This window comes from Manis pentadactyla, chromosome 3 (genome assembly GCF_030020395.1).
Source record: "Manis pentadactyla isolate mManPen7 chromosome 3, mManPen7.hap1, whole genome shotgun sequence".
NCBI classification, from domain to species: Eukaryota; Metazoa; Chordata; class Mammalia; order Pholidota; family Manidae; genus Manis; species Manis pentadactyla.
The window spans coordinates 204489569-204515815 of NC_080021.1; the positions used below are offsets into that span (position 1 = coordinate 204489569).

The 26247-nt window shown below is 43.0% G+C and overlaps 1 protein-coding gene across 4 annotated transcripts in view; it reads right to left on the reverse strand.

Moving 5' to 3' along the window:
* ASTN2 (astrotactin 2) overlaps positions 1-26247 on the reverse strand; it is an 821466-nt gene that overhangs the window by 273933 nt on the left and 521286 nt on the right. For all 4 annotated transcript variants that reach the window (XM_036915513.2, XM_057498978.1, XM_036915512.2 and 1 more), the window contains exon 13: positions 24076-24264. In XM_036915513.2, the coding sequence (XP_036771408.2) occupies positions 24076-24264 (189 nt within the window). The remainder of the gene's footprint in view (positions 1-24075; positions 24265-26247) is intronic.

Below are 26247 nucleotides of genomic sequence, written 5' to 3' on the forward strand. Positions count from 1 at the left end.
GGAGGTCGGGGAGTGGTGGCAGGGAAACTGACCAAATGCAGAACCGGTCTTCCAAGGAGGTTAATGAGAGGTAATCCTGAAAATCACTGTCCAGTAAGCCTGGTGTCAATATTTAGTAAAATAATTGGACAAATGTGCTCAGAGAAAATCTGCAAGCATTCGAGAGATAATGGAATAGTGAGCGATAAGGAGCACTGGAGGTTCATGCAGAACAAATCATCTTGGACAACTTGATAGCTTTTCCTGACAAAATTACAAAATTAGTGGCTGAAGGAGATGCAGTTAGGTTATGGATCCGAGCTCTAGCAAAATATTGAATAGTGCCACATGTGATGTTCAACTTGCCAAATTAATTCAAATTGCCTCTGATTCAAGCTGTGTTACATGGATTAGTGCTATTACTGAATCTGGTTGAAGTACAGAGCCATCAGGAGCTGACACAAAGTGCTGCACAAAGAACTGGGTCCAGAGACCTTCTCACCCTGATCTGTGGTCTGGAAGGCAGTGCCACAGGGGCCACTGGGGCGTCAGGAGGAAAGGCATATCTTAGAGATGATTCGATATCGCAAGATCCCTATGGGGCAGGTGTCATTACCATCCTCCTCATCATCATAATTTTGCTTATAAAGAACTGAGGGTCAGAGAGGGAGTGGATGACCACATAGGCAGGGAGTGGAGGCTCCTGGGATTCCAAATCCAACATGACCAATTCTGATGACTGGCGTACTTTCCTCTATGCCCAGCAGTTCTCAAACTTTGCATACATTGAAATCACCAGGAACAGGGGTGGGAATGGAGGTTGTTAAGGCACAGGAGGCTGGGCTCACTCCCGGAGTTTCTGATTCAGTAGGTCTGGAGTGGGGCCTGAGAATTTGCATTTCCACCAAGTTCCCAGGTGATGCTGATATGGCTAGTCTGAGGACCTCACTTCAAAAACCATTGCTCTCTATTCCTGTTCTTCTGCAATACTGACGGGCATATGACTCACCCGGAGATCTTGTTCAAATGCAGATTTTGACTCAGTGAATCTTCTAGGAATGGGGGATCCTGCATGTCTAGTAAGCTCCCAGGTGAGGCCCATGCTACTGCATGAAACCACACCTGGAACAGCAAATACTGAAACCATGGTGTTGGGAAATGGAGAGATCTAGAAAGACAGCACCACAATCTAAGACTCTACCCTGGAATCCAACAACATAGAGGCAATAGGTCTTAAAACAGAGAACAATGAGCCGTAGAAAAGACATGATTTGGAAGATCTGAGTTCAAAATGTGGCCATAACTTCCTTTATTGGCTTCATGGTTGGAGGAATTTTTTCAACTTCTTCAGGCAATAGTCTGCCTATTTTCAAAGTAATACTTAGTATTCTTCTTGCAATGATAAGTATTCCTTAACACCAGGACTTTTATGGCTAGTCAATTAAAAAGAAAAAGTCCATAGAGAAAATACCTGAGGACTCAAACGATAGCTGAAGCCATGCCCCATGGCATTGCTCAACATTCCAGTGTGGGGAGCCAGGGATAAAACTGTTCTCAAGTTGGGGTGCTCTCTCCCTGATGACTGACTATCCCTCTTTCTACAGGCGAGTAGAACCCAGAATACCCCTCTTTGTCAAAACTTTCCCTGGACCCACTTATGGTGATGTTATTAGAGTTCTAGAATCACCCCCTTAAGCAAATTTAAAATAAAATATACCTCTCTGCTTTGAATACCTCTATATGTGTATGCAATTTTTTTTTGCCACTTATCTAAAGTCCTTTAGGAGAGCAGAAAAGTCCTACATCTAAACTATTGATTAAGTGAATGCAAACGGAAGGAGTGAGGGCTCCTGCCCAGCCTTCTCTTGAGGCATTTGGGAAACTCAACAGAGAGATCAAAGAGAAATCAGAGTAGACAGGTAGAGTAGGAATGAGATGGCTAATTATTGTTGCGATTGCTATTATTATACACTAAATAAACAGTTACACTTTACATGTGATATTTAAGGACCTTGTAACAAATGGAACTCAACCCCACATGAATTCCCAGCCTCAGTAATTCCTACCAGCCCACCCATACCTCTGTGTGGTTTCCCACCTACTTCTCCTGTTTCCTCTGGCATTTCTTGACCACAGTGCCTAGCACAACAGCAGATTCTAAATAGATTTATTTTTTAATGTTCCTCAAACTCCAAGAAAGATATCACTAATTTTGCTCATCTCCAAGACTCTATTTTCCCCCATTTTCCCAGAGTAACACACATTTCCCCCAAAGCTATATGCCTTTTAAAGCCCTCCTAGGCTACTATCAACTCCAGGATCTTCCCATGCCCACCTAGGTCAATAATTAATTTATTCATTTATTTACCTTTTCATTCAGTCATTTTTTCATTTCCTCAATGACATTCCTGCCCTCAGCCATTTCCTCGTTTATTCCACCACTCACTCATCACTTCACCAATCTATCTGTATGTTCATTGATTAACACATATTCTCACGTATATGCATCCATATATTAATCATATATGAATATACATTCATAACTCTTTCTATATATATTTGCTCACTAAGTACACCATCCCATTTTTCATTCACACCAATTCTCTCATTCATACCTTCATTCATTCACTTACTCATTCATTTAATACCCACAACGCTTACTGGGTGCTCATTGGGTCAAGATCTGCCGTTGACACTGATTTGTAGAAGGCATGAGAAATTCACAAGCCAGTCGAGAAGACAAAGACACGAACATCCAATTGCAACGCTGTGTGGTCAGGGGGAAGCAGAGTAGGGCAGGAAGATGAAAAGACATGTGAGTGATAACTGCAGGCCCACGTGTCCCCAGCACTTTACATGCCTTCTCTAATTTAAATGCTTCCTTCCTTTTAACAGCTGCTAAAACCAAATTTACTCAGTAAATAGACTCAGTTGAGATCTGAGCCCAGGCATTCTCTTTCCACTCCCCAAGCTCCTAACCACTCTGCTCTCTTCACTGGTAATGTTATCCGTGATGACCTTAGTTTAGATGAGCATTTCGAGGGAGTGATATGGGAGAAATCCAATTAGAAAGGTGTGAGAAGTAATTGGAAAGTGAGGAAGTGGAAACTATAAGTTTCTCTCAAGGAGTGTGTCCTTCAGGGGAGGAGAGAGAAAGTCATAACTGAAGAGGAGCTTAGGACCAAGTCCTAGACAGGGCATCAGAAGACGCATGAGTAAGGACAAGCACACGCATCCTCATTGTTGGGTTCTTCCATTCTCTTCCCTTAGTTGTGTTCTTTCCTGTCATCCCCCCACCACAACTGTGAGCTATTTCATTTACTTCTATAAATAACAGGACTTAGCACAGAGCCTGCCGTAACATAGTTGCTTAGTTAATAACTACAGAATGAATGCCAAATGCTCTACAGTGGATTCACACACTGCCCAGATGTGCACTTTGTAGAGAGGAGGGAAGGGTTGGTCTGCTGAGCAGGGCTGCCCACCATGCAGTTAGTGGAACCAGTTGGGACTTGGGAGGCTGGTGATAAAGAGGGGGAGTGACTGTGATAGCCAGAAAAACAGCCAGGTCAAAGTTAATGAGGAAAATGTAGATTCAAACACAGAGTAAAGTTGAATTCATGCATAAGCAGGGGATGGGATCCAAGATGAAGCCTTGAGTAGGCAGGCAGGATTGCCTTAGAGTAGACAGGCCACTGACCATAGAAAACAGACCCAGGGAGCAAATGTCACATGCCTATATTGTTCGAATGTTTGCACACTTTCCTGGTGATCTGCACTGATTAGGAACTCCAGCAGAGAAGACAGTCTTACAGGTGTGCAGAAAATGAAGATTTTAGCTTCAGTGGGATGAGTTTTATTAAGACTGTTACTAGTCTATTGTACAAAAAGCTGATTAGGACTCACTGGGGCTGTCAGAGGTGTTGCACATTTGCTATAATTACATTCCTTCTGGTTTTCTCCATGGGTTTCTTGATGCTGTCTGAGCAGTGGATCAATTAAAGCTATGTAGGGAGGCATAGCTTGTGGCTCACCTGTCATTTGAGTCCAGGGCCATATACCTGCAGTTCATGTCCTACATAATGTGGAAAGGAAGAGAGGGACCTGGCAGGTGGTGAATTGCAGCAGGTGCTTTGATGTGTATTATTTTATATCACAACGGCCACAGGAACCAGAGGATCAGAGACCTCAAGTGGCTTTCACAAGGTCACACAGGTAGTGTGAGGCAGAATCAGCATTCCAACCCCAGTTAGTCTAATGCAAAGTCTACACCCTTTCCAGAGCCCCAGGCTCTCCCCAACAATGGGGCCTCTTTTGTAAGAGGAGGGATTCCTCACTTCAGGCTGGCAACCTAGGATTTGGGGAAAGGAGAAAAGGGGGGGGCAAGAGGAGAAAGGGAGGGGAGAAAATCATTTCATGCCATTTTCAGACTCAAAGATCACTCTCCAGCTGTCAGCTGAGCCCACAATCACTGTGGAGTTTTATTAAGGAGCAGGAATCGTAGAAGAGTGAAGTGACAGATTTAAAATTAACTTGCCAAACTCCCCATCAATATTGTGACAGTCCCCAAGTACCAGTTCAGCGACCCAGTGCACCAACTTGACAATATTAACATAACTTTGTTGGAACAAAAGCTTCCCCTCTATCTTTTCAAGAGAAACTAATTTTGGGGAGAACAGGCATTCTTCTCTTTGTCATTTTTGGTGCCTGTCCCTTTGGGCCAACCCAAGAGTGAATGTTTCATCAACTGCCATTCTTCCTCCATCTCCCAGGGAACTACCACCCACAGAAGGCTGGCAAAATCAGCCAGAGAGGGGCTGCTCCCCTGTAGGAACCTACTGGGTGAATGAAGACCAGGAGAGAGAGACCCCTACATACTGGCCACTTTAGTCTTTGTGTTTGGAACAATATGCTCTCTGCCAACTCCTATCAGCTTACCACAGCCTGTTTGTTCTCTTCTCTCCCTTCACATAAAAACCTTTTTTGTCTGTCTGTTTTCATTTTTCCATTTTTTTATTGAAGTATCATTGACATACAATCTTATATTGGTTTCAAATACACAACACAGCAGTTCAACAGTTACCCGTTTACACCTGATAACCTTTTACACACCCTTCACATCTCAGCTTAGACATTATTCCCTGAGCAGCACCTAAACCCCATATGTCTCCCCCTCTCAAACATGAGGTTTGCTCATAGAGCGCCTGGACTCCCACATGTCACACTGCATAGCTCCGTGATGGAGCTGCACTTAATTAGGCATCTTTCATTACCTATGAGTTCAGTAGGCAGAGTGACTAGGTTAGTTATCATCTAATGAGGTGACTTTAATCTGAGATGAATGCTAAAGTAGACAGGACTCTGGGACAATTGGCATAAGCTAGAACTGTCCCAGTCAAACTGGGATGTGTGGTCATGCTACCAATCAGGGCAGACACTGAGACTGTTTGGCTCTGTTCGTATCTCCATCACTTTGTACAGTGATTACAATTTAGTGGGTTCAGAAAACTTGTTCCATGAATGAATGAAATGGTTTCTTTTCCTTTAGCAAGTCCTAAGGAAGCTCACAGAACCTTTACTGACTTCCTTCCCCCCTTCTCTACTTCCTTGCTCTCTGCAATGTGATTTTGATCATTTATCCACACAGCATCAGTTTCCTTATCCATGAAAATAACAATAAAAAAGAGCCTATCTCTAGTCCTCATACTATTTTTCCTCTGAAATTCTAGTAAAAACCTTAATTATATTTGTGTGATTCTTTATTTAATGTCTACCTTTCTATGGGCATGAAATCTGAGACCATTTTTGATGGCTCATCATTGTAAATCCCCAATCCTAGTAAAGTGTCTCCTCAACTGAGGTCTCAACAAATGGTAGCTGTTATGTTAGAAGTTGATATTTTTTAAGTTTATATAAATTCTGTTCCCCCTTCCTTCCTTTACATTCTTTCTGCCTTCCAATTTATTAGTTATATTCTGGTCACCAAGCCCTGTTTATTTTTGTCACTGGCCAAATAAGCATAGTTTCTCTCTTGAGGGTGAGAAGGGAAAATAAGTAGAATATATTGAGCATCTATCATGGCTCAGTTGATTTAAACACTAGGTATTATTCTCATACCTGAACCATGAGGTAGTTGATACATCCACCTTATACAAGTGAGGACAATGAAATTCAGAGAAGCTGGGTGATTCGACCAAGGTCACACAGCTATAGTAGCAGACGTTGAATTTACTTCCAGGTCTGCCTGGATCCAAAGCTGTGGTTCAATCATTAAATTATGCTCCTACCAGAGCATCTTAGGGGAAACTAATATACAAAGCATTATGACTGAGGGAGGCTCCCAATCTGGGGATGGGCATAAAAGCTTCTATGACCTGCATATCTCATACACTTTATACATAAACAAACAAACAAACAAACAAAAAAGCAACTTCTAACTTACAGCTACCATTTGCCAGGACCTTAGTTGTGTAGAGAGTTTGCTATGACTTGGGGGATTTACAATGACAAACAGTCAAAGACAGTCTCAGGTTTCATGTTTGTACGGAAGGAAGATACTAAATGAAGAATCATATAAATATCAATTTAATTTAGGTTTTCACAAAAATTTCAGAGGAAAAATAGTATGATAATCAGATATTGGATTTTTTTTTTTAGATTGTCATTTTCATGGATGAGGAAACTGATGCTGGGTGGATAAACGATCAAGAGCTCATTGCAGTCATAAAGAACTCATGCAACTCAACACCAAAAAGAAACCCCCACATGATCGAATGAAAATGTGGGAAGAGGATCTGAAGAAACATTTTTCCAAAGCCGACATAGAGATGGTCAACAGGGACATGAAAAGATGCTCAACACCATCAGGAAATGCAAATCAAAACCAAAATGAGACAACACCTCACACCAGTCAGAATGGCTACTATCCAAAAGACAAGAAATGACAAGTGTTGGTGAGGATGTGGAGAAAAAGGAACCCTCCGACACTGCTGGGGGGATTGCAGATTGGTGAAGCCCTAAGGCAAGCAGCGTGGAGCTTTCTCAAAAATCTAAAAATAGAAATACCATATGACCCAGCAATTCCACTTCTGGGAATCTACGTGAAGAAAATGAAATCATTACTTTGAAAGATATATGAACCCCTACACTTGCTGCAGCATTATTTACAATGGCCAATATATAGAAGCAACCAAAGAGTCTATCAGTAGATGAATGGATAAAGAGACATAGTATACATACACAATGGAATATTATTCAGCCATAAAAAAGAAAAGAAATCTCACCTTTTGTGACAGCATAGATGGACCTTGAGGGTATTATACCAAGTGAAATAAGCCAGTCAGAGAAAGATGAACACCATAGGGTTTCACTTATATGTGGAATCCAACAAACAAAACAAATGAACAAACAAAGCAGAGGTAGACTAATAAAAAGAACAAATAGTTGGTTACCATGGGGGTGAAAGAGGAATAGGTGAAACAGGTGAAGGGGAGAAAAAAGTCTGAATTTCAAATTATAAAATAATTTAGTCATAGGGATTGAAGTGTAGCATAGGGAATGTAGACAATATCATTGTTAAATCTTTGTATGATGACAGATAGTAACTACACTTATCATGGTGAGCATTTAATAATGTATATAATTAATGAATCATTAAACTGTTAGTCTGAAACCAGTATGATACTGTATATAAAGTATATTTCAGTTAAAAAAATCTAAAAAATAAAATGGAAATACTTTATTGCTAAAAAAGAAAAATCATCACATTGCAGAGAGCTGGGATTTGAGCTAACATCTACTTGACCTCAAAGCCTATGTTGTTCTTCCTTCCTCCTTTCCTTCTGAACAATTTGATCATAAAACCATTAGCAGAACAGAGTAAATCCCTTGTCACCACTTTCTAAGCTCTGTGACCACAATGTCTTTATGTGCAAAATGGATAAAACATTGTTCATCTCTTAAGTCTGTTGTGAGGCTTGAAGGAGATACAACATTTGAAGGACTTTGCAGAGTGCCTGATCCATTGTTAATATTATTAGGCTGCACTGAATTATTGACTAAGATAATTTGGTGGTCCATCACACACACAGTGCCCTGCGTAGTTAGTTAACTTTTAACGTGGGCATATTTTTATAACATTCTCCCACTCCCCTACTGTCACATCCCTCAAGTCCCTCAGCCAAGCAGAATGTGTGACTGTGTGGTGGAAGAGTGGGGAGGAATGGATATCTGAGTATGAATTTGGAGCCAGATCGCCTACATTCCAGTCCTGGCTCCACCATTTACGAGCTGAATGGCATTGAGAAAAATAGCATCATGTTTCTACACCACACTGTTCTGTTCTAAGAACTGAACTGGTCTAAGCTGGTGAAGTTCCTCCCTGGGTTCAACTTTTACATCCCTGGGAGCTTGTTCTCATTCTCTTTTGCTGGTGTCTATTCTCTCTGACCTATGAGTATGGGAGCTCCTGGGCTCTGGCTTGGACTCTCCTGTTCTCTACTTCCTGGTGAGTTTTTCTCCCCTCTTTTATTTTCAATAATCTATATACTAAATCTAAGATTTGCATTTCAAGTCTGGTCTCTCTTCTGGATTGGGATATACAGCTGGCTTCCTGACATCTCCATGAGGATAGATATTAGACATGACCAGGCGACAGTTACTGGAGCAGAATGATGACAACTGGAGTTGTATTACACTATGTCTACTTTTATAAAGGGCTAGAATTTTCCACAAACAAGTTCATGTGTTAATATGGTCAACCCTGCATTTCTACTTCTATGACCCTCCCTTATGCCTGCTTCTCCATGGTCTTTTCTGTCTCTGCCATTGGCACTTCCATCGATGCAGTTGTTCAGGCCAGAAGCAGGAGCCACCTCTGCCTCCCCACCTCCTCCCCCTCGTCACTAAATCCCCACTAAATCCCGTTGCCCTGCCCTGACAATACAGCCAGGAGACACCCACCTCCTGCCGTGCTGAATCCTATGATCAGGCTCCATCTTCTTTCACCTGAACCACTGCAAAAGCCTTGCGACGGCTCTTTCTGCATCCACCCTTTCCACCAAAATCTCTTCTTCACTCCCCAAATACAGTGGTCTTTTTAAAATTTGAGTGAGATCATAACTCTCTTCTGCTCACATTATGCACTGCTGCCTTTATCTTCTCAGTGTAAAACCAAAGTACTGTACTTGTATGACTCACAGGACGCTACACAACTGCCACACTGCCCCACTCAATATCCACTGCTTTTTAATTTAACCGTGTCTTCTACAACTCATCCCCTTTTTCACTGTATTCCATCCACCTGGGCCCTTTTTGTTCATGAAACATGCCAGTGGTCTGTGAACTTGTTCTCCCCTCTGCCTGGAAGCTTTTCCCTAGATATCTGCAAGGTTTACTATCTTACTGTTGGGTAAGTGGAAGTTTACACCCAGAATTTCCCACCCTATTTGCATATCAATAGGCCATGGAAATGCCACAGCTGGGCCAAGGGGTGAAGAGAAAACAGCCATTCTCTCCTCCTCTCCATTCCTGGTATGTAGTTGGTTTGGTGCTTGCCAGTCACCAGGGACCCACCCATGGAGTTCCTCCTGGAAGGGGTGAAGGGGTGGGAGGCATGAGGGGAGCACGCACGGTGACTGTAGGGGACAGCTGGAGCAAGGGCTGGCTAATGAGACAGAGCGAGCTGTGAGCAATAAGCCCTTTCTCCCAACCTGCACTTTCCCTTATCTTACTTTGGTTTCATCAGAGTCACAGGACACTTGCCCCAGTTGGGGAACCCCCTTACTCCTGGAGCTATGCTCATGTGTTAAGATCTTTGCACATATGTCACCTTATCAAAGAAGTCTTCCCTGCCTACCACACCCTAGCTCTCTTATCCTGCTTTCCTCCACAGTATATACAGTTGACATAGGATATATTTATTTGATTGTCTCCCACACTAGAACGTAAGTCACAAGGGCAGAGTTTTTAGGAGTTTTGCTCACTGCTGTATTCCCAGTATCCTAGAACAGTGAGAGGGGTATAATAGTTACTCAATAAATGTTTTTGATTGAATGAAGACACAGTGGTACATGGTGCTGTAGGTTTCTCAATGATATTGTTACTATTGTTGCTACTATTAGTGCTGGTAACTTTTTCTGGATCTAGACACCTTACATTTCTTATCTTAGGTGTCTCACAGCAACACAACTGAGATTTATTGTACATATAAAGAGATGAGGATGAGAAACATGGAATCACCTGTGTGAGGCCCAACAATTCAAGAGGTCCAAAACCCAGTTCTCCCCACCAACCCAGGGCTCCTACTTTTTCCTTGGTTGCATGGGATTCACCAGTGGTTTCCCTGTATTAGAATGTTCTCTGTGTCATGGTTAAGAAGTTTATCATACTAAGAAGTAGAGAGGTAGGGGGAGGGGAGAGGGATGGAAGGAAACAGGGAAAGGAGTAATACTGTCATTGGATGTCCTTTTACTGATTTTGTTTTTGAGCTTTGTGAATTTAATACCTAGAAAAAAGTAAACCTACCAAACTTTCACAGCAAAGAGGAGTCTAAGGAGACAGACAACTGAAAGTCAGGTGGTAAGGTAACCAAGCTGTTCTTAAAACTCCTACATCTTGATCAAACTTCAGACAGGTTTTCTGACTCTAGGACTTACCTTTCCCTTTCTTAGAGCACTCATTTTAGACAATGTGTTATTGTAAATTCATTCTCCGCCTCTTTAACATGCTAATCTTTTTAAAAGCCCCTTGCCAATTTTACAACCTAGGAATATCTTTCCCAAGGACCTGGGAGCCATCTCTTTGAAATGTAGTCAAGGAAGATAGAAGAGACATACATTTGCAAATTCAGAATAACAGTGTGCTGGACAGATCCCACTGCTCAACCTCCCCTGAAGTCCTCCAGTGCAACTGTCCACGGTAATTTTTGCTTTCACAGTCCTGGCATCAGATGAAATCCTGAATCAGAAAAAAAGAAGCAGTGGGGGAATTTGTCAAAAATAAAGGTAACCTGAATAACTGACTTTATTCAAGGGCATTGCAATAGGGGAGAGAGGTCTGCCCTCAATTGCACTGAAACAAAGGGCAGGATGGGTTTTAAGGCTGGATTGAGCAAGTGGTGGGAAGGTACCAAAGGACTTCAGTTGGAGGCTGAAGAATGGGACATTTTCAGTACACTGAGTTATTCTGTGAATTTATGAATATATTTCTCTGCTATCTTCACTGATGACTACAGTTCAGAGATGGATCACAGGTCCTTGAGAAAGAACAAAGTTAAGAAGATAGACTTAGATAATACCAAAAAGAATTATCTTCTTTTCCCCTTTACACCAGTGTTTGAGACTTGGTCAGCTTGCATCTCCAGAACCTGGCACGTACAAAGTACTGAATGTATACTTATGGGCTGAACACAGGCTGAAGGACAATTTTAATTATTGCAATTGAGTTTAATTTCAAGCTAGGATTCCACCTCCTTTGCAAACACAGCTGCAGGAACCCTATATGGCCTCTAGGTTTATATATTGCCATTGGCTGGGGTCTCACTAACTCCTTAGAAGTAGGCCGGGAATTAATAAACTTGGAGGCATGTAACTTTAGTTCTATGAACTATGAGATGGCAAGGAAAACTAATTTCTTTATCTTGTTCTTCCAACTCAAGAAAATATCCAAAACAACCTGAAGCAACTTCAAGGTCACAGCAAGCACCAGAACCTTAAGGAGAAGAGAGAGATGGCCCACTGATTTGGGGGTTTAAAGTTGTGTCAGAGTGGTAAGGGATACACTGAATTAACCAGGACTGGGCTACCCGAGTACCTGCACCTTCAGCTTCTGGCTTGTGGCTGCTAATTAATTGCCCACTTACTGGGCTCCTCTGAAGATCTTATGAGACATAAAAATAAATGCTAATTTTGGACTCTTAAAAGCCACCTTTAAGGTATTCCACTAGATTATCATTAATAGTAATTATTCAGTAGTGATGTTACATAAAACCCCAGCCACTGCCCTAGGAGTTTTTGTATTAACTCACATCCAATAAACTGTGATCATATCTTTCATTAGAATTGTTACTAAATACATTTCTATTCAGGGCATCTCCCTGAAATGGAAATATTTCCCTAAAATTTAATTTTCTTTCTACACATGCATAGGCTTATTCATGTAAGCTTAGATAGATTTACTTCTTCATTTCTCTGGAAGGAAGACAAAGTAATGCTGGTGAATTTGCATCTCCCATGATCTCAACTGTGCCAGGATGGGCAGTCCAGCACAAATCCCCGAGTCAGTGGTGTCTCACAGATCCTCAGATTCATGTTAGGAAAATATCACTAACATTTGCACATGACTTTACACTTTACAAAGCATTTTAACCTGACTTTTCTCATCACCTCTCCCTCCCCACCATAATTCTCCCAGGAGGTTGGTATTATTATGTTCCCTGATTTAGTAGTGAGCAAACTGAGCTCAGAAAGGTTGTAAGGCTGTGCAGAGTCTTTCAGCCCGTAATGGTCCCACCACTGTGATGCTTAAATAACCCTTTCCGATCCAATGCCCCTCCTTTACCACGGTTTATCCTTACAATCCCGTTTGCTCACCCTCCGCATGATCCACTGGATGGTCGGATCTGCAGAGGCTCTGTGCTCTTATTTGCCTGGAGCACTGTCCCACTGAACTACCTGTTAGTCATGCCCCCCAGGTTTCAGCCAGCATCTCTTTTAGGAAGTCTTCCCTGCTGCTCACCCACACCAAGGTTAGGCCAGTGGTCCGTCTGGGTAAAAGTGGGGACCTGTCTCCTTCCTCTTTTCACCCCCATGCTTAAGACATACATCACAGGTGTGCACCAGAAACATGCTAAATAACAAATGAGAGCAAGTATTAAGGCCAGGACTGGAATCTCTGACCTCAAGTGCAAGCCTTTGGCTTCATCCCATGCTCCTGTAATTAACAAAACAACAGTAACAGTAACAAATGACTTCTGAGGAAGGATTTCTTCAGAGAGTAATATACCAATGTTGCCTTAGCATAATGCAAATTTAGTAAAATTTCAGTGCTGTGGACACCATTAATTAAGGATGCATAATACTTGGCCAGGGGCTGGGCTGGCTTATACCTTTGGAGTGTTTATTTATAAAAGAGATTGCTAAGCACATTAGTACGTTAGCAGTGTAAACAAGATCACCCAGGAAAATGGCAGAAGATACTTAAGAGAACAAACTGCCTGAAGTCATTTTGGAAGCACCCATTATGAACAAACAATCACTGTGCTAATTACAATTGCTCTGCTAATTACAATTACTGTGCTAATTACAATCTATCCTTATCTTTTCCATAGGTTCCCTATGGACTTCTTCTTCTGAGCACTTAGACCAGCCTGAGTTACTGCCTGCATTTGAGTGCAATGAAATTGCAGTTCCTTAAAAATGGTCTCTGCTTCAGAGGGCTCAATGGTTCCGATAGGCTTCCCCCTCCTAGAAAAAGAATGCAGTCAGGGATTTTGAAGCCAGAAAATTAAGAACAAAACCAAAAACTTGAGGGAGGAGCACTGGGAAGAGAAGGAAATGGACCTGGTTGCTTTTGTTGTCTTAGCACCTTTTGCAGTCAAGAGACACACTTTCAGGTTCGTTGGAGAGCATTGAAAATATGCTGTGCATGCTTTGTTTTCCTTTTAAAAAATGACCGTGTTTGGTATATTTAGAAATGTGACCATTGAGAGTAATTTTTTTTAAAGAATTAACAGGTCTATTTTTCTTCTCTTATTATAATTAGGGAGAAAGATTAGAGAGGTCTTAAACAGATTGCAATTCTCTCCTCCTCACACACAAAAATAAAAGGCATCTTTCATGAGGTCTTAATTTTTCTACTTTCTTTTTGTCCCCAGTTAAACTAATGAGTATGGATGGTGTGAGCTTTTTGTCTCAGTGCTTAACAATCATAAAGCTTTAGTCAGGCCCATGTCACCACCCAAATTGGTTTCTCGCTACTTTTCCAGGAGTTTGTCTTCCATCTTTGACCTGGAGCTGACTGCAGCCCAGGTCTTCCCTGGAAAGTACTTTCTGCTGCACCTAATGGCTGCTGAGAGCTGAAACTGCAGCAGGAGCACATAGAGGAGGCTCTGACCTGGGCACCAGGCAGGGCTTTGGGACACGAGTCTGGATAGTTAATGCCTCCCCCACTGGCCCTGATGCTCACAGTGTCTGTACCCATCAGTAAGAGAGCAGACAGATGGATGGATGCACAGAATATACATTATACACTTACACAGCTACATTATGAACTTGGGGCCTGTGGATTAAAGGGCAGGACTGTCTGCCCTGGCTATTGCAAATCCAAAGCACCATCTCTTCACTGGTCACTTTGGAGCACAATTCCTTTGGGACACCAGTCTTCTAGTGCCAGTGGTCTTGGGGCTTGGTTTCTGCTTTCAAACAGGAAAATGAAGGAACAACAGTCCTTCTCCAGTCTCAGGCATAACCCAGGCTCACATCTAACATAAGGTGGATTTAACACCTTGCTCTTCAAAGCTGGCCCTCAGACCCAGAAGCTCATTTGAAATGCAGAGTCTCGGGCCTTTATATGCAGCCCACTGAACCAGAGCCTGTATTTTAGCAGGATCCCTTGGCAATTTGTATGCATATTAGAGTTTGAAAAGCACTGGGGTATTTCATGTGTATTGTGTTCCTGCTATAAACAGACATATGGACACTTCCTACCTTCAGGTAGGGTTTTTGTGTACTATTATTTGCATTGTTGCTCTTTGAGCATCATCCTCTTTGAGACCATATGCACACATGTGTGTACACATTATCTGTGTGCTATATAAAGTGGGGAAGGGGGCAGGCCTTGACTCCTGGCTCTAGCATGTGCCAGCTGTCTGCCCCTAAATGCCATTTCTCATGTCTGAGCTTCAGCCTTCACATGTCAATAGTATGATAGTCAACCTACTCTGCCCACATGTGTCATGGGAGAAACGTCTATCTATGCCTTTCAAAGACAGGTTTTGAAAAGTAAAGAAAAATGATTTTATAATAGCAATCATGGGTAAGAATATTAGCAAATTCACCAGAGGATGTGATGAATTAATAAGAGGGGAAGGGAATCCAGAAAAGGTAGGAGGTGAGCATGACTGACGTGCAGACCAATTACTGGTTAACCTTCATTCTGTTTGACAAACATCTGTTCCTATTGACCAGTAATACTTGTAAACAAATTGTTAAATATTTTTAATATCACCATAGAAGTGGGAGATTAATACCCTTCTGGAACTTTTGGACAAGGGCCCAGGCCTATTATCAAATTCCACAGAGCACACCTGAGCATCTAAATGCCACATTCTTAATCACATGTACCACTGACCCTTGAGCAATGCAGGTTTGAACTGAGTCCACTTACATGCAGACTTTTTTCAATAAATATATTGGATTTTTTTTTTTTTTTAGATTTGTGACAATTTTACAAAAACATTTTCCTTTCTCTAGCTTACTTTATTGTAAGAATATAGTATATAACACATACAAATTATGTGTTAACTTATTGGTAAGGCTTCTGGCCAACAGTAGAATGTTAGTAGTTACCTTTTTGGGGTGTTAAAAGTTATATACATATTTTCAGCTGCACAAGGGGTCAGCACTCTTATGCCTCACATCATTCAAAGGTCAACTGTACTTCACTGAAGGCCAAGAAACAAAGGAGCTACGGATAGGACACAAGTGCTGCAACCCCTCGATGACATTACTTTACCAAAGGCCATAAGAAGGTGGCCCGGGGCTGCAGCACATCCCACACTGACGGCTGAGCTGTCCAGCTCCCACAGACCCTCAGAGCATGAAGGGCTGCCTTTCTTCTGCCACCCTGGGTATTTTAACAAAGCAATATATTCACCAAAACATACATTGGTTAGAGGAGTTTGGGAGGAAGACCATAGCCCTTTGAGGATATTTTGAGGATACAGTTGAAGATCTTGAGGTTCACAGTGGCAAAGAGATTTGTCCAAACCCACACAGCTAGGAAATGTCAGATGTGGGATTTGGACCTCATCTCTTCTCATGGTGACACCCTGACCCCTGTGTTCAGTTCAGTCCCAGCCAGAAATAGGATTAAGTTCCTGCAGAATCATGCCCATAAGGATGGCCTTTTCCCCATGGTTCTTCCTCATTTACTGATTTGGCAGCCCCCACGGCACCTGAGTTCTCCCTGTTGCTGAGAACAGAAATGGAACAAACACCAGTCTCATTTAATCATCACAACACCAACAGGGAGTGGCTATTGCTATTATTATTCCTAATTTAGAGATGAGGAAACTAAGTCTTAATGAAAGTGTGCCCAAAGTCACACAGCTGACAAGTGGCAAGCTAGGACTCAGACTCTAGGGCCTGACATCTTGGACACGAGTCAATACACCAGCCGCCGCCTCCCCCAAATTGCTGATAATGTGAACCACCTGGGAACATGGTGATAGTTCTTCACCTTCCCAGGCTCCGTATCTGGGAAACAGTGACTGGTAGGTCTTGGTGTAGCCTTAGGTGATTTTTCTGATCAGGTGAGTAGGGAACCCCTGGCTATGGGGGTTCATTAGAAAGAGGCTGTATTCTGGGTCAGAAGTCTTCAGTCTTCCTCTGAACTCTGCCCTAAATTTAATTTCAGATTAGGCAACAGAAGTAGGCATTCAGAAAAGGCAGCAGAAACCAAAGGGGCGAATGGCAGCAAGCGGCCGAACAGGAACGGAAACTTGGCTTTTTTGATTCTAGGGGGTATGGTGCATGGGACACACTGACCCTGACTTCTGCAGATGTCCAGAAACCTTGGAAAAATGGAGACACAGAAGATTCTTTTGCAGCCAGCCCAGGAAAAATCACCCCTTAACTCGTGTGATCCAGCTTCCCATTTCTATCCTCAGTCCCCTTCCAAGATCTCGCCAACCGATCCCTCGGAGATGGTAGCATATAGCTGTGTCTCCAAGTGGAGGATTTTGCTAAGAGCTGGAATAGTACTGCACAGAGAGGCTGGGAAGTGGCCTTGAAAATCAGAAGCTAATGCCTCTTCTAAATGGGAATTTCTCCACTGCCAGCCTCCTTTGCTCTATCTTGTTACAATAAGGTCATGGTATAATACCAAATATCCAGGCCTGAGAATGTACAAAAACAGCTTCCAGGCCCAGCTCTGCCTTCATTCTTTACAGAACCCTGACCTTGGTGTTACCATCTGTATAGCGTGGGGGTTGGACTCTGCATCTCCTAGCCTTCAGGGTGGAGACAGTGCAGCCCAGTAGACTGAGGGTTGGAAGCCTGGATTATTCTTTTTTACTGATTATATGATTTTAGATAATCCACTTAAATACAGTGAGCCTCTAGCATCAGCATCTCATCTACAAAATAGGGGAGTGTACAAACTGTTCCGAGGTTCCCTCATCTATAAGATCTATGGTTCTTCGGGAATTGAATGAAGGAGATTGACGAGAACAGAAGGTTTTATTGCAGTTCTCAGAGGTGGAGATGACATAGGAGAATCCTGGGAGGCACCCTGGTAAGTGGGCTTTGTTGCTGGGCCCACGTGCTCCCAGCTTTTAGCTGTACGACTGCTAGGCTAGTTGGGCTGACAGCTCTGTGCCCCCATGTAGTGAACAGGATCTCAGCTTCTCAGCACGTGACAGGAGGGTACATCTCTGCTCCACCCTCTGCAGGGTGCTCTAACCTTGGGACTTAATTTGACCAAAGGAATGTGAGCAGAGGGTCCCCTCCGGGAGGAAACCGTAAGAAACAAGTTTCTTTCCCACTAGTAAGGTGTTCACAGAAGCACATGAAGATGATGCTTCTCTGTCAGCCCAGATTCCCAAATACCAGAATGAGCAGGACGCCTGTGATTCTGAGTGGTGCATGTGCAATGAGCAGCACATACATACCTTCTGGCCAAGCCACTGAGATTTTAAAGCTGTTTTCAAGGCACAAACCTAATGCACTCTGGTTAATACATGTATTTCCCTTTTTATAAAATCAACTTATTAAGGACTATTTTGAAACAGGCATTGAGAAGATTGAATGAGAAATTATATAAAGTATGTAGTACAGGACCTGGCAAATAAAACAAATACACATGTGGTTAAAGAGGGAGAAAAGAGAATGAGGGGGAAGAGAAGGAAGGGAAGGTTCCGGAAGCAGCATGTATAATTTACCATCTTCCAGGAAAAAACTACGGCTTGCGAGGCCACTTAATAAGATCTGACTCAGGACCCTCAGCAGGGGAATAAGTGGGGGCCACTAATGAAAGCTGGATTTCCTCATATCCTTAAAGAAAGTTCTCATGTCTCTCCTGGCGTGGGTTGGTAGCGCCTCATCCTGAAATCCCACATCTTACGCAAAACTGTCCCCTTATGCTATACAATATGCACATCTGATAAGCAGACCAGATTGAAAAGTGGTTTCCTAGCAAATCTCTCATGAGCTCCTCACACTCTTTGTAGGTCATTTTTTAAGGCCTATGAGCAAATGTCGGCTGCTGGCAGAACCGGCTTATTTTTGATGAGGCTTTTGCGAAATCTGCCATTGCAATTCGCTCAGCACCGTACCCAAGCAACTTCTCACTGCAATTTCTGAGACTTCAGGCTCAAAAGTAGTTCTTGACTGATGTTCATCTAAGTCCCTGCAATCTGTAACCAACAACGACCTTTCTTCCTTACAGGACTGAGGTAGGGTGGATGAGGATGGGAGACGGAGGGAAATAAAAGACAAACGAAACATGAAATACCACCAACCATTGGTAAGTCTAGTTCACTCCACCGGTCTTTGCCAATTCCCTCATTGGTCAAGAGTTGAGGGGAGGGGATTTTAATAGTGACCCTGCATGAGCCACTAAGCCCGACATGGTCTAAACCCAGCGGGCTCAGAGCCAGAGAGCTTGGCATCACTTTCTGGGTTTCGGGGCAACTTGGATGTGAGATCTTTGACTCTTCATGTTTCAACAGAACCTGAAAGTTTACCCAAGTATCATGTCCATTCATGCCCACCAGACTCCTAACACAGAGCTCTCTCCAGGCACCACCTAGTCCCTTAAAACAACCCCAGTTCCCTCCTGGGAATGAAAGCCATTGGGAGTTTAGGATGAACTCTGCCCTTCTTTCCTTGTCCCGTTAGGTCTCCCTCCAACCCTTCCACCTGCTACTCCTCCCCGGCTCCCTGACCCCTCACCATCTGTCTCCTGGCTTCTTTAGCCCTTGTTGCTGCCCCACTCCTCCAGTTCTTTCTGTGCTTGTCATTCCCTGCTCTGTCACGTAGACACTCATGGTCTGTCCCTTCTTGGTCCTCCTCCTCCGTGGCCATGATTGCTTTTCTTGAAGCTCCCGCCCTGTCTCTAACCTTCTGTGGGGCTCTCAGAGTGTGTGCCACACTTCATCTTCACACACGGTGGGTGCCTCCTGGCCTTGTCTGGGTCCTAAATATCTCTACGTGCTCATCTCTCAGAGACAGGCTGCAGCCTGCGTGTGACAACTTGAAGAGGTGGCCAGGCATGGGATCAACTTCCTGCGGAATCATGCACTTGGGGGTGGCCTTTGCCTAAGGTCCCTTTTCAGTTATGGAATCAGCATTCCCCTATGAGCCCTGAGTCCCCCCTCTATGCTGACAGCAGGGAGGGAACAGGTGGCTCCTCTCACCACATGCTATCCCAGGCTATCAAGAAGTTACATACGTCCCCTACAGCAGAACCAGAATCCAGGGGGACACCGGTTTGGGAGTCACACACTCTTTCAGCCTCAGAGAAGCCCCATATCACAGTAAGCACTGAGCAAGTTCCATCCTTTGATGGGCTGTTCGTCTTTGGGTACAACAAAGGGTTAGGTCTGAACTGCTTAATCTTTTAAGTGTTGTGTCCTGTTTGGAGACTTGAAATGTGAGGGTCTGTGTAAAGCAGAAATCCAGGCTGCACCTTCAGAGCTGTGAGAGAAGAAATCAGAATGCAGACCTCCCTTCCACCAGCAGCTTCTAGGTGTGGGGATCTGGGAGGGGGCAGGGAGGAGAACAAAGCAGGGTCCTGGAGCTGTCACACAGGGGACACTCAACTAGGAGAGGGTTTGAAATTCCAGGCCAGGAAGTTGTCAGGAAATGAGGCATATGGCAGGATGGCTGGTGGGGTGCCTTCTGGCTACTCTGGGGGACTGGACCGGAGATTACTTGAGGAGGGAGAGAAGGAAAGGGGGGGAGGCGAGAAATGACAACTGCCTTTGATGCTGAAAAATTTGCAGGCCTGCCTTCTGGAGCTTGGAGGACAAAAGAGACGCGGCCTCCCCTCATCTGGGGCTTGGAAAGGGAGACTTGAAAGAGATAAATTTAGACTCAAGTGAGGCCACTGGCTTCCCACGGTGAGAAGTCAACTGTCTTAGCATGTGCTTCCAAGAGGTGATACGGTCTAGGGATGGAAATAGAGTTTAACTGAAGGCAAGGATGAGAGAGCTTAAGTGAAATGGGCCACTCGAACATAATGGCAGTCTGCAGGATTCCCTAAATCTTGAGCCTGTTGTCAAAAGAGAAAGCATGGTGTGTTCACAATACCCACTCTATGAGCACAGCATGGGCAGACACTGGCTATTCGGATATGACTCAAGATTGAAGAGTTGGGAACAATGAACAGTGTCTGAGGCAGAAGGAGGATGCCTGATGGGGCTAAAATTCTGTCTGAGCCAGGAGACTCCCAGACCAGCTTTTAAGGCTCTCCCTTACTGACCCATGTTTTCTTACTGACCACTTTGATGGTTGTGGGAAAGCAAGGTGCTGGGCAATCAGGAGATCTGAGATCATGTGCTTTTAGCCAAGTCCTTTCCCCATGTATAAATGAGATCCTGGGAGTCCATGGAACCCCTGTAGGATCTAGCATCATGCTATCTGATTTGGATCCTTCTTTTTGGACCACACTAATCTTCACACAAGAAAATGGGAGCCAGTACATTTGATCATTTCTCACACGCTAGCCATTCTGTCTCTGCTTGAAACCTTTTCCAATGCTAACAGCCACTCATCTTCCAGGTATTAATTGCTGTGAGAAATCAAACTACATGAAACATGAAAGGTGCCTATTACAGAGGCTGGCATCTGATCGTACAGCCCATTTTAAAGAAGAGGCAGTAAGACTGTGCTTGTCATGGGTGGGGACAGGATTTGGACTGTGTCTATCTGGAGCCTTCCCACTCCTGCTTACCCATATGCCTGGGCTTCTGCACGCTCCTTCCTAGACAGGAAAATGCTGTTATATTCTTCCCAAGAGGCACTGTTCTTTGCTACTTCTTCAAAATCTAGTTCACAAGCCTCATCCTCTTAGAAGCCCTTTTATCATCCCTTCTAATTCCTCTCCAAAGGTTTAACATGGGAACTCTTTAGAAACCATTCACATTCCTTGGACCACTGCTTTGCAAAGTAAATGTTCATATATCTTTTCAATTGTGTGTGTCATCTTGCAAGCTTGTAAATTCCTTTCTTGAAGGCAAGGGAAAATTTCTTAATTTTTTCCTTTTGGATTTCACTCAGAATTATTCTGTTCATCATGATGCTCAAGATAGTTTCATGGACTATTAAAACTACAGAAAGCTGGCATTGTAGAATCTCAACATTGTGTAGTTCATCCAGAGTGTCCTTAAATTTCTCCCAGAGTTCTTCCAACGAAGTAGCATGCAGCTAATACTTGAACATCTGAGTAGTAGGAAGAACCTTTACTGGGAATTAGAAGACTCAATTCTGCCACTGAATTGTAACCCTTGAATCCTCCCTCAACCTTATCCTTAAAGGTTATATCCTTAAAGGCCTATAACTGCTAAATGGCCCTTGTCCATTATAATTCCCAACTATCTCCCACTATCCCTTTTTCTTTCTAAATTGTTCCCAGCATCCTGGTTGAAGCCACCAATACTCTCACATAGCTTCCAAGGTAAACACTTAAATGACTCCCATTCTACACCCTCATGACAATCTACTTCCCACACAGCCACCACGGGGTTGAAAAATACCACGCAGTCCTGACATCCTCCCCTCCTTTAACTACTTAGAGTTCTCTCATTTGCTATTAGAATGACCACTTGGATTGCAAGGTCCTCACGTTTGGCCACTACTTCCTGTGCTGGCTTCACCTCACCCCTCACCATTTTCCCCTTACTACTCAGCTTCAACCGCACCAGACTTCTTCTTTTCCTAAAGACAACTGCATTCATTTCCTCCTCACAACATTTGTCTCTGCTTGAAACCTTTTCCAATGCTAACACCCACTCATCTTTCAGGTTATTACTTAAATAACACTTCGTCTGAAAAGTAGGCCTTAAAGCCTCATTATTGCTTTCTAATCCAATAGACACTCCTCGACCACTCTGCTCCAACTAAATTAGCCCCCACTGTTAATCGCTTTCCTGGAACACAATAGGTTTACCTCATAGTACCCACCACAAATTACATAAGCACATAAGATCAGACATACACATACGCACACACACTATACTTAAGCACCACAGGTCTGGTGCCACTTTTATCTCATTTTCCATTGTATCCCAAGTAACCAGCATGGTGCCTGGAACGTACTAGGTGCTCTAAAAGTATCTTATAACTACAGATGAATGATTTTAGGGAATTCATATTCCATTCTAGTTCTATTGAATGGGAAATGATGAGGTATATTGGATTAGAAAACAAAAAGCAAGGTTTTGTAATCAGCCTAATTTACACCCGAATCTTCACTCTCCCTCTGAACTAGATGGTGACCTTGGGAAAGTAAATTTACCTTTCTGGTGTTAATTTTTTGATTGTAAAATGGGGGCCATTGTGCCTCCAAGGGTTTTAATAAAAATGCTAAAATGGCATTATCCTGGTTCTCTCCCTTCCTAGAAGGGGAATTTGGGGAAAACACTTAATACTTCCATTTCTCCTGTGTTTAAAAGGGATGCTAATAACCCCTGCTGCACAGGGCAATTGTAGAGATGACATAAATTAATGGATGTAAAGTGCTTAGAAGTCCTGACATGTACTCAGTTAATATCAGCATTTGTGGTCGTTACTATTAATATTAAAAATACTTAGTAAAGACTTGATATAGAGTAATTCTTTAATAAAATAATGGTTATTATCACTTCACACAGTCACTACTATTATAAATTAAATGATGGGATGGGGATGATGATGATTATAATGGAGATGTCTTATCAGTTCTGACCTTCATTAGCATGACTTCAAATGGTAGGGAGAATCCTGCCTTGTGATAATATCCTATTATACTTTCACGCAAAATTGTTTACAAATACAGGTTTTTTAGATAATATTTCTTGTATATGGAATAATTTTTCTCACTCTACCATTTTAGGATTCTCCAGATTTTGAGCATGAATAAATCCACCCAGGTCTCTCTTCTCCAGACCAAACAGCCTCAGTGTCCTCAACTCTCCCAGGAAGCCCTTCACAATTAGAGGCATGTCTCATCTTCGTATGATATGGCCAACCCAGTTCCCATTTTGTTCGATCTTATGTGAATGTAGATTCATCTTTTAATTCCTCCCATACCTCTATATTTACTAAAAGGGAAAGGTTAAATTTGGCCATATTTTGAGCAAAAAAAAAAAAAAGGAATTTCTAAATAGTTTTACTGAGTTTTGGGGTGTGTGTGTGTGTGCACGCATGTGTGTGCAGATAGAGAGGGAAAAAGGTGTTTTAAGAATGTTCAGAAAAATGTAAATTTGGTGTATTTTTGGGTGATGGGGATTTTATTTTCTACTTCATTAAATGTCTTTATTTTTGAACAGCCTGAATAGCCTGCATAGAATATTTATTTATTAATAGGCTGATAGATCAATTAAAACATTTTTAAATTCCATTAACTGTACTTATAGGGTAATTCAAGATTGGATTAAAATATGTGGATAAAATTAGAAAAATGGAAGGGCGGGATAAATAAGGGCTAGGTCGTGGGAAAGGAACCTCATGGAATGAACTTGGCTGACTTCTAACGCCTCGTGGATAGGCGTCAATAAGCTTGGGGAGGTGCTGGCCAGTCACACAGGACTGTGGTCCATGGATGCCCATGGCTTCCTCCCGTGCCCAGATCTGGGACAGTAACTCAACCACTGAAGCGCACGTGTCTGCCCCATACCTAAAGGTCATCTGGAAGACCTGGCCTTGGTTCACGTGCTGCGTCCGGTTGTTGTACCCATGTAGCATCTCTCCAAAGAGGGTGTCGTTGAATTTGGATTCGGGTTTGAGGCACTTGGGGCCCTCGCAGACGTCTGAGAGCATGAGGCAGGATTTTCCATCCGGAGCCAGCTTGTACTCCTCCACACAACTGTGTGATAAAACAGAGCCGACAGTTAGCTCCACATGCTGGGTGCCCCCATGGGGGGTGACCTAAAACCAAGGCCTCCTTTGCCTGCAAAACAGGTCAGAGTCTAGGACTGGAGACAGCGATTCTGGCTGGAATCTATCTAGGGCACAGGTGTCTAGAGAGAAGCACATTAATCCTGCAAATTGGTAAATGCAAAGAAAGTCATTTGTGACATTTTGAAGGAAGCGAGGGGAAAACCAGAGTGTGTATCCACACGCAAAGCAAATTTGAAAACTGTTTTCTGTGAACACACAGACTTTAAAAAGCATGACAGACCAATTCACAGGGAATTATCAACAAGTGTCCCAAATCAGAATCTATTCCCACTGTATAGAAGTTTGACCCAGGTTGAAGACTGTAACAAAATCAAGGTTTTTATTGCCCTTGTAGCTTAGAGATGATTGTTTCAGGACTACGGACGGCACACAGACCAGGAACCACTGCTACTATTCAATTAGCAATGTTAGTGGCCTCTGTTGGCCTCTAACTACCCAATCCCGACAGCAGAAGGGCCCTTGACATGCCTTTGAGGCAGGGGCAGGCTCCTCTATGACCAAAGAGGCATCTGAATGGAGTGTGGAAATAATATTTGCAATTTGGGGATATTTGAAATGGGAAGAGAAATTTCTTAGCAAGGCATGAGAGGAGGGGAGGAAGTAGAAGCCTCAGCCCCTGAAAAATCAATCCAGAAACTAGAATCCTTTGAGTATCTACATGTTCGTGGCCCTTTGCTAGGCACTGGGGATGGGTGTTCATAATAAACAAGACACACAAGAAGACAGGCAGAACGACTAAAGACACCGGTACGTCATCTTTGCTCCTTCGGACCTATGTGAACACCAGCAAGTCATTTAACATCTTTGATCTCCAGTTTCCTTGTATGTAAGATGGGTAGACTCTCCTGTCCCACCTTAATACACTAGGCTGTTATGAGGCCTTGTGAAACATAGACCACAAAAACAGGAATTGTAGGGTACTTAAAAAATAATTCAGTAATGGTAGAAATGGCAGCAATGGTGGTGTTTCTACTTAGTAAGCATGTATTACCTGCTGGGCATTTTGTATATTTATTTTCTAACCATCATCATTTCTGCTTTACAGAGAGCAAAACGAGGAGCCAAGAAATAAAGCATTCATGCTGTAAGTTGCAAAGCTGACATTCAAATTAAGGTCTGTTTAGTAACAAAAGCCTCTTTTTCTATTCTTGTCTTCTCCAGATCCCATTGTTTCTGTTTGCATGACATGACCCTAGCTAGGCTGTGCCAGTTGAAATAGTAGCAAGAAGGCAGTCTCTTATTTGCCTTTCCTCCACGGAGCAGAGTGAAAATGTATTGAATCCGACTGCAAAGAGACTCAGGAACTCAAGTGGAAGATGAGAGAGATGGTCTCATCTGTGAGATGGTTTGGGGAGAAAACATTCCCCGGTTGCAGGAAACAGTAGCTGATGCTACAGACATAGAGCCCAAATGAAGGTCAGAAAGCATAAAAGGCAGAGCTGATAAACTTGACCCAAGGTCACTCCGGTGAAAAGCCAGGAATGCTGCACCTATGAAGCAAGCTGTCCTCTTTCCTTGATCTCCTCTAAACACCAGTGTATTGCGTGGACGCGGCTAATGTTTCCATGCTCCTGCCCAGAGTGCAGTGGGAAGTCCTTGGAAGGCCTATCCTGGTGCCTTGGTCAGGTTTACCCCCCCTTCTTTTTGCATCTGTAAATGTAAGTAACTCCCCTTATAAAGCTGCAGTACAGATACAGTGAGCTGTACGGCTGTGCACCAGTATACACTAAGTGCTTGAGGAAGTTTAGTGCCATCCATTTGTCCCTGAAGGTTCCCAACAAATATGAGAAATGGTTTATCAACTAGTTCTCTCTCCACACATGCACACACACCAGTGAACAAATACGCTTTTGTTGTGAATGATTAAACATTATCAAAATCTATAGAC